Source organism: Exophiala aquamarina (genome assembly GCF_000709125.1).
Source record: "Exophiala aquamarina CBS 119918 chromosome Unknown aczIA-supercont1.2, whole genome shotgun sequence".
NCBI lineage: Eukaryota > Fungi > Ascomycota > Eurotiomycetes > Chaetothyriales > Herpotrichiellaceae > Exophiala > Exophiala aquamarina.
Window position 1 is genome coordinate 1,043,007 of NW_013550586.1, and position 16,065 is coordinate 1,059,071.

General features: G+C 50.9%; 4 protein-coding genes across 4 annotated transcripts; 1 reads left to right on the top strand and 3 right to left on the bottom strand.

The window, feature by feature from the left end:
• Positions 1-2,187: 2,187 nt before the first annotated feature.
• On the top strand, positions 2,188-3,543 carry A1O9_02206 (uncharacterized protein; the record flags this gene model as incomplete). The annotated part of the gene is made up of 1 exon (XM_013407781.1): positions 2,188-3,543. The coding sequence occupies one exon, from the start codon at positions 2,188-2,190 to the stop codon at positions 3,541-3,543; it is 1,356 nt and encodes a 451-aa protein (XP_013263235.1).
• Positions 3,544-4,119: 576 nt separating this feature from the next.
• Positions 4,120-5,328, bottom strand: A1O9_02207 (uncharacterized protein; the record flags this gene model as incomplete). The annotated part of the gene is made up of 1 exon (XM_013407782.1): positions 4,120-5,328. The coding sequence occupies one exon, from the start codon at positions 5,326-5,328 to the stop codon at positions 4,120-4,122; it is 1,209 nt and encodes a 402-aa protein (XP_013263236.1).
• Positions 5,329-5,821: 493 nt separating this feature from the next.
• Positions 5,822-7,775, bottom strand: A1O9_02208 (uncharacterized protein; the record flags this gene model as incomplete). Its single annotated transcript, XM_013407783.1, has 3 exons — positions 5,822-6,952; positions 7,009-7,473; positions 7,533-7,775. 3 exons carry the CDS (start codon positions 7,773-7,775, stop codon positions 5,822-5,824), a joined length of 1,839 nt encoding a protein of 612 aa, XP_013263237.1.
• Positions 7,776-8,675: 900 nt separating this feature from the next.
• A1O9_02209 (uncharacterized protein) lies at positions 8,676-8,861 on the bottom strand (the record flags this gene model as incomplete). The annotated part of the gene is made up of 1 exon (XM_013407784.1): positions 8,676-8,861. The coding sequence occupies one exon, from the start codon at positions 8,859-8,861 to the stop codon at positions 8,676-8,678; it is 186 nt and encodes a 61-aa protein (XP_013263238.1).
• Between the last annotated feature and the right edge of the window lie 7,204 nt (positions 8,862-16,065).

Sequence of the window (16,065 nt, forward strand, 5' to 3'; positions counted from 1 at the left end):
TCTCTCGCATAGGGAACAAGAACCATGATGTTGCACAGAAAACCAAGTTTCACGGAGGGTTTTTCTGCACAGCTATGGGTGGCTATGTGGCCAGGCGTGGCTTAAGAAATTCAATACTTAGATCAGTCAGGCCCTGCTTGTGAAATGTGGCTCAGGACTCGGGAGATGGAAATGACTGGGGGTGCTCGCTGGACCCTAGTACAAATAGCAAAACAATGTTTGACGATCCACGAGATCGACAATGACTATAACATGATCTAGGACATGGCGAATGGCGATAGAGGAATGAACCAGGTGTTCTGTTCATTGACTCGTCAAACAGCAGGCACACGGCAAGAAGGGAGGAGACTCAGAGAGGCACGAGCGACCCGCTCCCATCGTTCGAGGCCCCCTTTTATCTCCTTCCTTGATTCATTCATGGTAGCTCTTGCCACTTGAGCGGACTAGGGATATTCCGCTCGCTGTGGCCATCCCTTAACATTGCGGGCGGGGCTCTCATTTGCCAGTCTCGGCAAGGCACAGTCAGCCTATCGGCTAGCGGGAGGCGCTTAGAAGCTTGTTCGCAAGCCACGAAATGCAACGCGTTCTCGTCCTCGTCCTCGAAGCGCGACAAGTGATAACAAAGTTTCCATGGTTGATGGGCAAGCGAGGATGGCGCACTTGATAAGAATCCTGCCCACGTTTGGTATTTACGGGAGGTTGAGACTCGAGAGTGACGGTGGGTGACCGGGGTAGCAAGGACTAGTATAGAAACACGAAGGTATTGTTGGTGAGATCGTCCTGTCTTAGTATATGCATCTGAGTCAAGACTGACGCGTGTCAATGCAGTTCAGCTGGGGGAGAGGCGCAGTCTGGACGAAGACGAGGGCGGTTATCATAAACAAGCCAAGACGAGTATCATGATTATGATGATGATTATATGCCCAGGTATTCCGTACAGTGCGAGGGCCTCGTGTAGACACTGCAAATACGGACGGGGTGCCTAGAGATGTGGTCATTAATTACCTGAGACAGGCCAGGCCCTCTGTAGACTCTACCTTATACCGCCGGTGGTAATAATAATCGTAATAAAAAGGGCCAGCTTACCCGGAAGGTGGCTGTTGAGCTTCGTACATAGGCATGAACTAGTGCCGAGTAGACTCCGTCCTCCGTGCTCCTCGGGCGCCATCAAACCGCCAAGAAGTTTCCCCCAGGGGATCGTTAGGGGAGGGATTAGGCGTGGGAAGGTTGTCTATCGGCACCTGCACTGTAACCAACGACTACTTAGGACGCCGTCCCACGAGTCCACGACGAGAACCTGTAATTACCTCTGCCTCTCCTGAGTCCTGACCGCGTTTCCTCCACCTGCTCCCTTCCTCGTTCTCGTCCTCCTGCGCTCTGCCTGCCTGCGGTCTCCAACGTGACAGCGTCTCGCTCACTTCCACTCACCCTCAACCTCACCATCCCGATTCTCCACCCAAAAAACCCTCGCCTTCATCCTTCATCCCAGTCAAACAATCTCAATTCCAATCCACCACCTCACCTTCTCTTGACTTCCTCCTTTTAACCTCCCATTCCCCTCCCCGTCCTTTTACCTGCCATCCGCTACTTGCACACCCTGGTCTCTCTTTCTCGTGCAGTCGATATTCAAACTTCAACTTGCACTCCAACTGGGAACCTCTTTGTTTCCCGCGTTCGTCCTCTCTTTGTTTGCGGCTACACCCACCTCTTTGTTCGGCCTACAGCAAACGCATACAGCCATCCCACACTCTCTACATACACACATGTCGTTTTAATCCACCAACGCTCTCTTGGGAATCCGTCAAAGTGGCACCCACTACCACCACCACTCTCGAGCCTGCCATGGCAAACCCGTCAGTTCTACCCCTTCAGCCTGCTCATTCTCAACTAACCCTTGCAAGTCTTGCTTCAGCATGGCGCTCCTTCTGGCATACCATGACCTCCAACGACCGCCATGCCTCCCATGACTCTCCCTATCGGACGGGTCAGCATATGCCTGTTGGCCAGGACCGACATGCTCCCCTGACTTCGGTTGCCACAACTGCAGGAGACTCGCACCAAGACCTACCGTCCACCTACCATGATGACTCTAAACGACCCTCAGTTTCCTCTTCTCAACTACCGCAATCGCCGGCCAGGCCATACTCGCCTGGGATGCGGTCTCTATCCTCCCCCAAGACCGCAACCATGTCCATCGAAGAGACCCTCTCTCCTGGCGAAATCCAAATGCAGAGTTTCGCAGACGGCGGCCCACCTCCTCCACCTGTCTCTCACTCCTGGAAAAAGATTGATCGCTGGGCAGAGAAGAATTACCCCGAGCTCTGGGATCAACTTTGTGAAGGCTGCACTCAGAATGACATCAACGAACTGGAACATGAACTCGATATGTCGCTCCCCCAGGACGTCCGGGAATCACTCGGTGTCCATGATGGCCAAGAACGAGGTGGCCGGCCCACTGGTATCATCTTTGGTTGCATGTTACTCGATTGTGAAGAGATCGTTCATGAGTGGAAGAATTGGAAGGTTGTTAATGAAGAATATTTGAGTGGCGCATCCCGAAAGCAATCCTACATCTCCAAGGGTCTCAGCAACGGTGCTTCTTCCTCGTCCTCCGCTCAGACTCAGAACAACAATCGTTATTGGCGACAAGAGTTGCTAGATCGACAAGAGTCACAACCCCCCAAGGCAATTCAGAGAGCCTACGCCCATCCCAGCTGGATCTCTCTTGCCCGAGACTGGGGTGGAAACAACATTGCTATCGATCTCGCCCCTGGACCCACCGGCAGATGGGGTCAAGTCATCCTTTTCGGTCGAGACTACGATTGCAAATATGTCATTGCACGATCATGGGCTCATTTCTTAGCCACTGTTGCTGATGACTTGAATACTGAAAAGGTTTTTGTCGATGAAGAGACGGGAGAGCTCAAACTGAAAGAGTTCAAGACCGAAACCGTGGAGCCTGCGTACATGGATATCCTTCGATGGAGAGCCGATCAAAAATATGGCCGAAGAGGGCCAAAACGGAGGCCACAACCCAGTGGACTCAATACTAACTCTGTCAGCCAAAATGGCCGGCATTCGCCCTACGGCAGTCCCGTCCTCGGCAACGAAGACCGAGGACGATCTCCGCAGAGGTTCTCAAGGGGACCATCGAGCAGTCCTCGACACGCCGTTGGGAGCCCTCTTGCCCGCGTCCAAGAAGAGATCGCTCAGCCGCAAGCTGTTCGTCCTGGAGGTGATGTTGTGAGAGACTTTGCACAGGTCGCCGAGAAGAGTGAGGGCAAGAAGAGACTCGTGGAGGGTCCAACTCCCATCGACTCTGCCGTTGCCAACAACAAGAAGCCCGAAAAGCTGATTGATGCACCAACTCCGGCGTCCTTAAAAAGTGCAGAGGCCCGAGAATATCCCGTGCCCCGACTTTCTAGAGTCTCGACAGAGAGTGAGAACAAGGAAAATCAAACAAAGAACCCAACTGCAGAAGGAGAAGTCAAGGGGCTTGGCGTTAATGGAATCGAGGATGAAATGAAGAATGTGGCAATTTAATACATGGCTATTGTCACAACAGTACTGCACCTCCATTGCGGATCACCTGCGGGTCCCGACCGTGGCAGAGCTTTGGTCAACGATCCACGATCAAGCTAAAGTTTCATACACTTGTCTCATTACCAGCGGCGATTTATATGATCAAACGAAGGTGTCTTTTTTCCTACCCAGCAAGCTATTTTGGGGAGTCAAACGACCATATCGATCGATAAACGGAGTGGACAGCGACAGGAAATGGAAGGCATCACTTGGGAGGTGTTTTTGGGCTTTGGATCGGTTCGGTGGGATGCAAGAGCTTTCTTACGAGCGGCCCCAATGAATTTTGCTTAGATAACGGCATAAATAAGATAGTGAGATGGAGATGGACGAGAGCGAGGTGAAGCAAAGGTAGTGCTTGTGGGCTAGCGTTCTACTGTAGTTAGCCACGTGTGTGAATTATGAAACCAGTAAGGCAGGCTTGCGCAGAGCCCAGTAGGACCAATGAAGATATAAGGACCCAATCTTGTTCTATGCTTTCGTTATTCATTGGTACACCCGAAGTTGCACACCATGAGAGTCATACTAACACTCACTGGCTCAGGGAAGGGCAATACAGAAATTATTTCTGCCTCCCCCCGGATTGATCTCTTTCTTTGGAAATCGAGTCGGTTGCCCCTGGGCTAGCCACTCTTCCTGCTTCGAGATGTCGTAGTGCCACAGGCTATAGTACAGTTTCTGAGTGGTTTTGCTATTGAGAAGACTATAGCCTAAAGTCGACATGAGCGATGTCAGGTGTCGCGGGTCCAGATAGCGCGAATTATGCAAGCACGGCGCGGGTAGGACGAGGAAGAGGCATGGAAGCAGAGGACGAGGACAGCGTCGTCGTTCACCAGCCTCAGCGACTTCAGCCTCGACCTCAACATGCTCCCCATCCGCATCCCCGCGGGCAGCGAAGAACTGCGTCGTCCGCCTCAGCATCTCCCCCCTCCCGTCCGCGTCTGGAACATAGTTCAGCACGAGGCTGAGACTGAGCACATCGTACCCGCGACGGCCGTGCCACTCGCCGGACCCATCCACCGCGCTGGGCAGCGGGAACGCCATGAAGTCACACTCCTCGATCCCCTGCCCGGACGACCGGAGGTCGATGCGGCGCACACTCGTCGCGCCCGCTACGTTCAGCGCGTTCTGCGTGCTGAGGGCGCCGATCTCGAGGACGTGGAGCGGGAGGAGGAGGTGTTCGTGAGGCGGCGCTTGGGGCGATATTGACGGGCGTAGTTGTCCAGGAAGCGGTGATGCAGCACGGTTCGGCGAAGGCAAAGACGAAGAAGTGCCAGGCTCTGCATGCAGTTTCCTCGCCTGCTGCTGGCCCTGCTTCTTGTCCAGCTTCGCCATCACTCTCGGAGCGCGTCTACGCGGCTCAATCTCGTCATGGAGCCACTCGACGAGCACGCGACTCGAGTCGCCGCCGCGGCTCGAGCTCTGGCCCACCGTGCTGGCCAGCTGGTAGGTCTTCAAGCCCCCTGCCTCCGCCAGTTGCGCCTCGAGCGCTTGGATCTGTGCCGTGTCGTTGGCAGCCCGCGCGCGCGTGAGTCGCTTCTGGAGCACATGGTGCGTCCGGATGATGCTTCGTGTGTGTTTCGATGACTGCGAGTGTGATTGGGATCGATGCTGGCCCTGCTGCTGCTGCCGCTGTTGCAATGGTGCAGATATTGATGTCGCTCTGCTGTTGGACAGTAGCGGTGGGCGTCCCGATTTGAGGCTCAATCTTTTAACGCGCCGCGACGGCGGTGGTCGAGTCCTTGTCATGTTTAAAGTTTCTGATCTACAGCTTCCATTCCCTTGGGGTGAGATGTTCGTGTGACACCCCTTCAGACTACCCTCCCGAGACGTTGGGTTGCTTTGCTGGTGAAGGAATGAGGGCTGACAATCCAGAATCGCATCACTTTTTAAAGGAACCGATCGACTGTATGTGGGTGGGCTTTGATAGATTTGGTAAGGCTTGGGCTGCTCGCTTTAGTGCGCCATTGCCTTTACCTCTTTCCCCGGCCCTCACGGCATTTAGCGGGAGCAAGGCTGTGAAAGAATTGAAGCACTGATGAATACTGGCTGATTGGCTCCTTAATGTGGGCTCTTGGCATTAGATATGTGCTGAGGCCCCTTTTGATGACGTCATTCAAAGGCCATATGGCATATGTAACGCGACTTGAGAAGTGCGTACTAGGACATGTTTTGAGTAACATGTTGATTAAGGGGTCGTTAACTTGAATTTCGGGGGTTAATATACAGAAGAATTACTTCCCTAGAAGCTGGCAGCAAAGGTCTGACCGTCAGCTTGAAATTCTTGGGCTAAAATACCCCAGTCTGGCCATGTGTCGCTGCCAATGTCAAAGTTGAAGTCGCTCCCGTAGACATCTCCAAGCAACGTATCAGTCTGTATTTCGTCCAGGGATGAGGTGGCTTCCAGCTCTCTGACGCTGGACTCATTATCACCGCCAGCCTTCTCATTCAAATTGGAGGATCGCTTCTTTTGAAATTTTTCTCTCAGTGCAACGGCTTTCACTCTCAGAGCTGCCAGCACGGCCGACTTGGCTCCGAAGCCGGAGGTGTACTCATCCCATAGCTCGCCTGAAAAGACCATGTCCACCGTTTCCCATGCCCTGGGGACATGTGGCCCTTCGGGCTTGACACAAAGATGCCAAAGAATGTACATCGTGACATAATACTGTGGGAAGACTTTCCTCACCCACGCAAATTGCTTCAGCAACTCATCTTCAGTCATCGCCGCGAACCTGGGCTCCAAGATCTCGAGTGCTTCCAGAAGATTTTCGTCGGTTGCAAGGTACTCACGGGACCCGGGATGTTTCAGCATCAGCCACTGCTGTCGTGTGATAAAGTCGAGCTTTTGGACCAACCAACGTGCGCAAGAGACTGCCATCCGGTGTTGGGGCACCACTACATTAAATAGCAGCACCCTTTGCTCCACCAGGCCCCGAATCTCCCCGATGATCTTTGATCTTTGATTCTCACTTTCGAGCGATGAAAGGCGACTCGATGCACTGATCTCCGCTAGTCTCTGTCCTGCCTTGGCTATTTCAATGTGGATGAGTGAGAATGTCATTGCGGTCCAGCCTTTCTTGGCAGTGGGGAGCTCTAGCATGTCTGGCGAGAGGTCGACGTCGTCGACGTTGAGGGGAGCAGCAACCTTAGAGGTAAGCAAGAGACTGTTGGTACTTTCCAAGCCATAGTCCTCTCCCGCTCGACTGTCTCGAGTGATCAAGTGCCACCACAAGCGGCGTCGAATCTCGGCTTGAAACGGGGAAAGAGCGAGCTGTCCTCCATCACGATGAAGTCCCATGGATTCTGCCATACGAATAGCGAGCCCGTTCAAAACCCAGATACCGCTTCCACGGTTGTGGACACGCATTGCAGACTGTGAATGGGTCAGATTACTGTGCAGTCTTTAATGATATAGGATGAAAGGCATACCAAATAGATTGCCAGTGCGTGAAGTCCGGTCAAAGTGGGACGGTCCAGAAAGTCTCCTTGAGCGAAGGCTTGCTCCAGTCCTACCTTGAATTTGAGCAGTTGAGTATATCTCTCCTGTCCTAGAACTTCAAGTGCTTCTTCATCGTCGAGAGTTATCGTCGTGGCATAGAAAATAGCTAAGCATAAGGCGTGATGATCTAATGGGGCACCCACGGGTTGCTCAATGGTCGAATATACCTTGACCTCGTCGGTGGGAAGGTGTAACAGCTTGAGCCCTGTACAACCATCCACATTGTTCACGTAGATGTTCCACAGCCTCACAGCCACTCGTTTGGGCGGGTGGAGGTCCGCTGGGGCCAGTGAGAAAGCTGGAGCGGAAAGAATCCCCGAAGCACTAAAAGGTGAGGTCGACCCATCCACGATCGCTGATGGTGGTGTCGTCACGACCGACGCGATGCTTTCTTCCTGTGCTCGGGCTTAGCAAACTTCCACTTGGATCCCGAACGCAAACCCAGCAGACTGACCTCAGCCAAGGCTCTAGACAGAAGTACATCGTTGAAATAGTGACTCAAAGTCCCCTTTTGCACGAGAACCCCTGCCTCATTCAGGTAATGAGGATGATTTGGGCTTCGTTGCGGCGATGGCAAATTAGCCATCGTTGCCTCGGCACGACCTCCGGAATGAGACTCAGCAGGGACACCGTTCGTGCTAGTTGCCTGAACCAGGGCGTTTTCAAGGTTGTGAATCCGAGAGGCCATCTCCTCCATGATTGTCTGCTTAGACCGCCGGGTACGGGGTCCTATTGGTGGGTAGTTACACGATTTTCCGGACCGTGTGCATGGCGTGCATGGTTTCTTCTTGTCACACCGAACCTTTTTGCGGTTGCACGCAAAGCATGAGCGGCTGCTCGCTGGCTTTTCCTGAATTGACTCCATCGGGGCTCAAACCGTCGATAGATCTTAATTCTCGAAATTCTGCATCTTTCTTAGTCATAGGCGCTTACAACGAAGAAAATGTTGGTCAAGATCTTTGTACGCATGAGGACGGTGCAACAAGATGTCAGTACGGTCGATAGAGAAGGGTGAATGTACCACTTCGCCTATCGAGGTTGAAATCTTTTAGTCAGACAACAGAATTCGGAATCTTGGTAGGGCGTCTGAGTTATATGTTTACCGCATCAGCCTTGCTCATGGCTACTCCATCTAATGACAGACCGGGTAATTATCCATTTTACGACCGAGGCCGAGATTACCAATATCGCGGACGCCTTGAGATGACCCCCACACCGATGTCGCCAGACAAAATATCATGATCATCATCACGAAGCCAGCGCTTCTATTCAATTTTAAATTGTATTGCGATGTATGAGTAATGACTACAGATAAAGCTGCCCTGTGCCCTGTGGTATGCATTTACTGCTTTCAAAACGCCAGGCAGTAAACACATTCTCGTCTCCAAATCACAACTGCTCTTTCCAAACAGGATTCAATCCAGTAGCCTTTTGTATATAGTCTCTCGATTTCCCGGATGTCTACTTCTTACTGGCAGGATTGTAAGAAGTGTCGACATCCCTGCACTCCAAGTAGCCTTAGCTGCCTCAAGGCAGGTATTTCTCGACCAGGGAGTATTTCCTGCTGAAGGATTAGAAAATTCAGCTCTGGATATGTTCATGGCCTAGTCATCAACATACGCATTTTACTCTGCAAGCTCATTCTCCGATCTTTGAGAAATGCTTTCTCCATCGCCCTGGCTTTGGCCTTTCTTCGTTTCTCAGAGGCTAGATACGCACGACGCAGCTTGTTGTACTCTTGCACTTCATAGTCGTGTTGGATAGAGAATCCTGAAACAGCCATAGTAATCTGCCCTTAGGTTTCACCTTCAGTAAAGGAAATGGATGAGTGTAGACGGGCGGGAGGCGTGAAGTGATATTTACGATCAGATGAGGGCGATTAGAGACTGGGACTTCCTCAGCCTGGGTGGAAAATCCTTGACCAGAAAACCCCTTTTGAATAAAGATTACTATAACTCATTCAAATCAACCAGTTCTCTTTCACGACTCGATTTAATCTATAGATATCCGTGAAGATCAATGATAAGTCCATCTGGCGAGAGTTGGCCCGATCACAGCCTTGTGCCGGAATTGCCTCCAAATGCCGTTCAGGTAGGTATCTTCATTGTTTCAAATGCAATAATATTCCGCAGCAGCGACCATACAAACGACATGTAGAGTTGAACTATGGCCCAAGTAGTTCCGCTGCTGAGAAGACAGCCTGCTACCAACGAGAACGAGACGAACTGAAAGCTTATCTTCAGCCTTGTGCTAGGCCGGGTGATGTTCGGCCGCTTTAAATTCGGACCACTTGCCCGTCAAATGGCGGGGTTGTCGCCCAGCTTCCCGTCAATAACGATCCAGCACTCTTAAACTCCTACTTTCCTCCTCTCCACACATGGTGAATCGAAATCCCTTCATCTGCCGCAGTAAATCCCCAGAGATTGCAAACCGACTCAAAGACTCTTCTTTTTTGGCACTTTTGGCTCTACGAGTTTCCACGAGTACGAGACTGGATGTTTGTGTTCAGGTTTGCACTGCCTCATAGCAGATGAACCCAGAGCTTCTCATTAATTGAGGGGTTTTTCCCCAAGGCGGCCGACGGCGTACAAAAGCCTGGCTAAGGCAAAAAGTAGAGAAATATGCAACAGTCCAGATCATCCAACAGGCATCCAAAACAGGCCAAATGGCATCAAAGCACGACCAGGCTGAAATTTGTTGATTAAAGTCACAGAAAGGGGTTTTCTTAGTACTCTGCAAGGCTGAGCCTGGATATTATCCGAAACCCCGACCTCTACCTCGCTTTGATCAATAAGAAGTACGGTCGTGAAAAAACAATTATTTGAGACATTTTATCTAGCAATACTAGCAGGTTTCGGATAGTTACAGCACAAGTTGTCCGAATTGTGCTAGACATGAAAAGGCAACCCAGGTTGCCTTTTGCTAATCCTAATGCTTGGCGACTTCTTTTTCTCAGGATCTTTTGGGATCACCTGGGATTACCCAAAAAAACGGCCTGATTGAATAATCTCAATTCTTCTTTGCGATCCATTATGTCACGCAAGCTATTTTCCGGCTGGCAGAGAAATTATAGCCTACAGAAAACTGATTAGCCAATAGTCAGATTCTCTTGAAAATGCAATTGTCACATTTGCGGCCCGCCATGTCTGGAATCCACGCCTACCTATCTGGGGTGTTTGCAGGTCCTAGGGAAACCACAAACCTCTCCGTAGACACTATTGCGGTGAGGTCGAACACCTCCTAGACATCTGGAAGATTTCCCATCTCAGCAATAAGGTGGCTAAGCACCTGGTCCTCCTCCTCTCTGGATCTCGATACATTGAAAGGTTCGCAATAGCTTCTATTGACAACGGCTCGTCAACATCTTTCGGACGCCTTCACCTGGAATGCCTCCAATCAAGAAGTTCGGACCACTAGAGGTGCCTGGAAAATAACGTGCTGCACCGAAGACAGCCAGGCCATCGGTCCCAACGCACGGGGGCGGTCAGCGTCCTGCCTCGAACTGGGAGTCCGGCTGGAAGCGCTGTCCTGCTTCTTTTCCACAAATCGCCTCAAAATCAAACTGTGCTGGATGATTAGCTCAAGGAGTTTCCTGATAAACAAAAACACAGCCTCATAATACGTGACTGCCACGGGAGGCTGACACAGTAATATGTGCCTTGATCAAGCCATGCATTATCACCTGGGCAGTTGCTTGTTCTATGTTACTGATTACGACGATCCCTCGAAACGCCTTCCCTTTCTTTGTCACCTTCACGATATGCGCAAATACCGCAGTATTCCTCTGGCTACAATGGATTAGTTAGTATCCACAACGATGCCTTTTGTGGCGAAGGATCTCCGCATGAGAGAACCTTCAATTGAGATCCTGGTCGAGGTTCTGGACAATTGGAATGGATCTCCCAGAATCATCGTGTCTTCCGTCTGTGGTACTCTTCGTGGCGGAGTGTCATCAACCCTTGAGATGGCTCTCAGTACTCCTGAAGGACTGCTTAAAAGGCGCCGAGTACCTGCCACCATCCTTTCTCGAAATGTTTTTCATTCTCCAACGAAATTCAATTCCTTTCTCCATATCATTGAGAACAGTCTTTCCAGCGAATCCGCGACCATGCCGTCCACCGATCCAAAACGCGTCAGGATGAGAGAAGCAAATGCATGGCGGTGTGCTTGCAATGAAGTCAATCTCCTTCATACCTCCAAATGCCCACTCTGCGACCGAGACCAAAAAGACCAGGGTTGCTATTACATCTATCTGAAACAACGTTCTTCGTCAAGTAAAGAGGATAGACGTCCTCCTAGAGGCCATTGACACTATTCAGCGGGCCCTATGGTGGTATGTAAACAATTGAAGCCCGGCAACTCAGAGACTAAGACCGGTATAGACGCCCCAAACTCAATCGCTTATACCCATTTGGCTGGCGTTGGATGGAGTGCCTAAAGGTTAAGCGGGATAGGGGCCTTGTTCTGATTGATGGATTGGAAATGTACGAGTACGGGTGCCACTGGACTATCATGGACTCATGATGCTATTGTATGAGAGGGAGTTAGTGTCCTAGGCTGTGAGAGCTTGATCGACTGAATATGTGCCCGCTAAGATGGAGGGATCAGAGTTAAAACCGAAAAATAGTGGAGGTCTTGAGTTGTTCATTCTGACACCATGTATTCAATCAAACCCTCTTTTGAACCAAGGTAATCGATGTCCTTTGTTCTACGGATTGACAATTGTTCGGCAGGCGGGTAAATATGCTACTCGGGTTCTGGTCAGCCACTTCATCCAATCATCCTCCAGTGCAAACTTCCCAATGGCCAGCGGCACAAATCATGGGGAGGGGCCACACATCTTCCTTCCACGTCAATCTTCGTGATCTAGCGTGGAACAGCTTCCATCTCCAACGTCAGTCGCCAGTGCCAGAGTGAAAGGCTTTGTTGTGTTGGCAGCCATGGCAGATAGAGCCTGAACCAACAGCTGTTTGATTGATTCCACTTCGTAACGGCCGACATGGTGTCTTATCCCCATTCTGGGAACCCCAAGTATCCAACTTTGGACTAGCTACTTTGCCAATCTCAATCACCCACAGTCCCAAAATCCCCAAAATCTTCAGTCAGCCCTAGGTATCGTCAGATGATCGAGGCTGGATGCATGTCAACAAGGCCTGCCATGGTAGAACTTCACGTGGCACAAGAATGTTCAAGGGCCCACTTGCAAGGATGATAGCTTGGTCAATCGAGCCCAACCACGAACACCCAGCCACACCACACCGTGCTCTACAATGCTAAGATGTTGAAACACAAGTTTGAGAGTACAGGGGACAGAAATACTCCTTAGACTTTTGTGCAAGGATCTTACAAGGGCGCCCCTAAGGCAACGAGGCAAACAAACCCCGTTACGGACCACCCTGACCAAACCTGGTTCGCTCAGGGAGCTTAGGTTGCGGTGTTACTTTTCAGCCGGTTGAGCAGATCCGGATCCCAGAGACAGCTCACATCGAATTCAGGAGCACAACAGCGAATGGCACGTCCTAAAACTTAGTGGCGTCAGGGTGCTGATGGTTAGATCGGTCTTTCTCCGCGAGAAGCGCTGCAAGGCTGGACCTCACATTACTGAATTGCTCTATCCCATGCAACGCCGCCGCCCCTTCCTCCGCTTTACCTTACTTCTAGTAGTACTACAAGGCTGGGCCTTTCAAGGCAGTCATTATCTAGAGGGGACGGAGGAGTGGATGCCACATTCATGCCTCCCTCCTATACAGCGATCCCTCCGGCTCTCAGCCCCTGGAGTCGTCCAGGCCCCACAGTCATTGCAATTTCACCCCTTAAGACACCCAGTAGCCTGTTTTCCAATAATATTGCCCTTCATCATACTTGCTGTTTGCCTCTCAAACCGCCTAACATGGCTCATCTCGCCATCAGCCACGTTACGCCCTTCAAGGGAGCGATCCTCGTTCATTGCGTTTGATGTTCACGGAGCCAGGCGTAATATGTGTCGCTCGGCGGAAACAGATGGGGCAGTGACAACTTGCAGAACTGGGAACGTATTCATCCTACTTCAAGTACTTAGGGTGGACGTTCCTAGTGCGAAGCTCTCAGATGTTCGATATCTCTTTCAAGCAGCACGATCGGAATCTCAACAAACATAGTCTAACGCAACTTAGTTCTCCAACATGGAAGCAGAAAGAGGACAACGCCTCGCACCCGCAACCATCTGGCAGTGCTGTAACTGTGAGCCCGACGCGATGCTGGGGAAGACCCCATATCTCTGGACGCTTTACAGGAAGTGCATGAAGTGTGAGCACGAACGATGCGAGGACTGTAAGAAGGTCAAGCCCCGCAGACCTGGGAGGTGACGGATTGCTATCACCGCATTAAAAGCACTGCTATCCTCTATTGTAAGTTCCTAACCCATCCCTAGACACAGCGGGTTGTGCTCACGCGTCATACAGTGTTCGGAGAAGTCACCACACGCAGACTTGTATATCAAGGTCAAGATTATGGTGGCAGTATGTGTGCATCCTCAACCCTACCTCTATCAAATACCCTGTCACACATGGCTCGACTTGACAAGAAGATACAACTTACTCTTGGTCAACTATACGTATGGCTTGTATACTACACTCACTATCCTTTAGGAAGGACGGTTCGTCGCCACTTTTCCAGGACGGGATCTCGATGAAACGGTTAAGAGTCAAGAGAATAATGGCCAGCAAAGTTATGGAGCAGGATCGCTTCATGGGTCTTGCTTGCTCTTCTCGATCGCGCTACAACATGCTCGGCAATAGTGTACCCCAATCCACCTCTGGACCACGTCGATGTTGACATGCTTTGCCTTGTCTCTGTATCTATTCAAGAAGGGGCAAGCTCCTATATATTAGAGCTTGATGGCGACTCCTCATAATATATGCTTGATGTGTCAAATCCTTCTCTGCCTTCAACCGTTCCGTGGTGTCCTCTTTGTATTTGTCTGTAGACTGAAAGTTAGAGTTCGAGGTCCGTCTAGCAAGACAGCGCTTACCTCAGTAGTCTAGGGCTACATAGTTGCACCCCTTCTCCTTCCATGAGGAAAGAGGTGTGACTCGTTTACCGCAGCCTGCGTATAAACAATGGGCAATATCCATGTGACGCAAGATGGTCTCGGAGTCATGGGCGGCTTGACCCGTCTCTAGCCACGTCCGGATGAAAAAAAATATCATTACTGTCGGGATTGATGTATGCAAAGAGGCTTCTACAGGCAAAGCTTACAAAATGACGAACAAATCGGGGAGAGGAAGTCAGCCGGCCAGCCTAAAAATTGCAGCGCCTCCTTCGCCGGTTCGTATGCAGTATGCAGGTACATGGTGCAAAGGACTTGTAAATCTACGCCCTTGTTGTTAGGAGGGCCAGGAAGAGGAGTGTTTTTATCCCCTCCCGTGAATCGTGATATAGGGGCTGGCTTGGATGGCCGCCCTGGAATATGAGCCTATATCTTCGAGTACGAGCTCATGATATGCCCTCTGGGCGTCTGATTATTAGACTCAGCCCCAGAGGTCTCAAGGGAGCACTTCTCTTGGTCCCATGATCTTACAGTCAGTGGAACCCCAGCGTAGAACCTATCCTAGCTGCTGTGCCCGTTGTAGGCAGCGATACTCTGCGCCTACGGCCCACCGACCACGGTTGGTGGGCTCACCTACCGAATCATCAAAAAGAAAATTGGGGTGGACAGCCCTGACATCTCACCCTTGGTGCCTCTCAGAGTAATGGGGCAGATAGGTTCATGGACAACCAACCAGGGCCCCAAATTTTCCAGGGCCGATTTGTTACACAGCCGTACGAAGCACAGGCTGTCATGTACGGTATTTCGAAGTATGTTCTCTCAGCCAAGCTTGTATAATGCGACCCGGCACGAACGGAAAGGCTTTTGTAGCCTCACGACTATTCCCTTTCCAAGATGTTGCACAGCAGGAATCCCTCATCTGAGATAGTGGAGAAGTATCTGCCTCAACAGACCTGATTCGAGGTCTGAAAAGGCTTGCCGACCATCGACTAGGGTGGTGGCGCAAATGGATCATGTGCTGGAGATGCCGATCGTGGGTACTGGGAGCGGTCTGTAGATCGCTTGAAGCTGGGAGGACAAATATTTTGGGGAGCCTGTACTTGAATTAGGCTGTAGGTACTGGTTAACACAAGCCCTCGTAAGCAGAGCGATGGTCGAAAGTCCCCTGCCACATCACATGATCGAGTTGTGTGCATGTGTATGCACGACTTGCATGTTTTCCAACCCGTCTAAGATGTAATCAGCAACATTAGAGTTACCAGAGCAACACCAAAGCACATCAGCTGTTTGGGTGTTTGAGTTCTACAAAGTTTTCGTTTCGACATGCCGGTCAGCAGTCGAATGAGTGGGCTGCGAGACGTTGAATAAGCAGAATATCAACGAGGCGTGGACCAAACATCAAAGAAGCTAAAGCCTTAAACGACGGAAACGCGAGCGCTTAGGCGACCGGTGTGGAGAAAATATGCATTTTGAAACCCCTTCCAGGCCTAGGTGCTTCCAGTGATTCGATGAGTCGTATTCAGTCGGTCATGCCTGTTCGTGCGGCTCTACGATCCTAGTCTTCGAGAGGCAGGGGAAAATTAGAGGCATGGTGTCATGAGAAGTCACGGACTTTCAAATTAGAAATTGCTTGTTTTGCCGGAAAAGAGTATGCTGCCTTCGTTGGCCATCATGCGCGAGGTATGCCATTTGCGAATACGTTGGACCAAAGTTTATGCATTGAAAGGCATAGCGCCTGAGCGCGCATTTTCGAAGATGATCTCTGTTTCACTTGCCTGATGATCTGCCATCTTTGCCCAAATGAATGCCCTGACCAGCAGATGTGCCTTGCCGGAGACCCCGAAGTCGGTAGACTGCGATCTCGGATGCAGGTTGACGGTGAAAAAGGCAACCACAAGAGGTCTGGGTGTCTTGGAGGTTGTCCGCTGCGTGACATCACATACCATCACATACCATCACA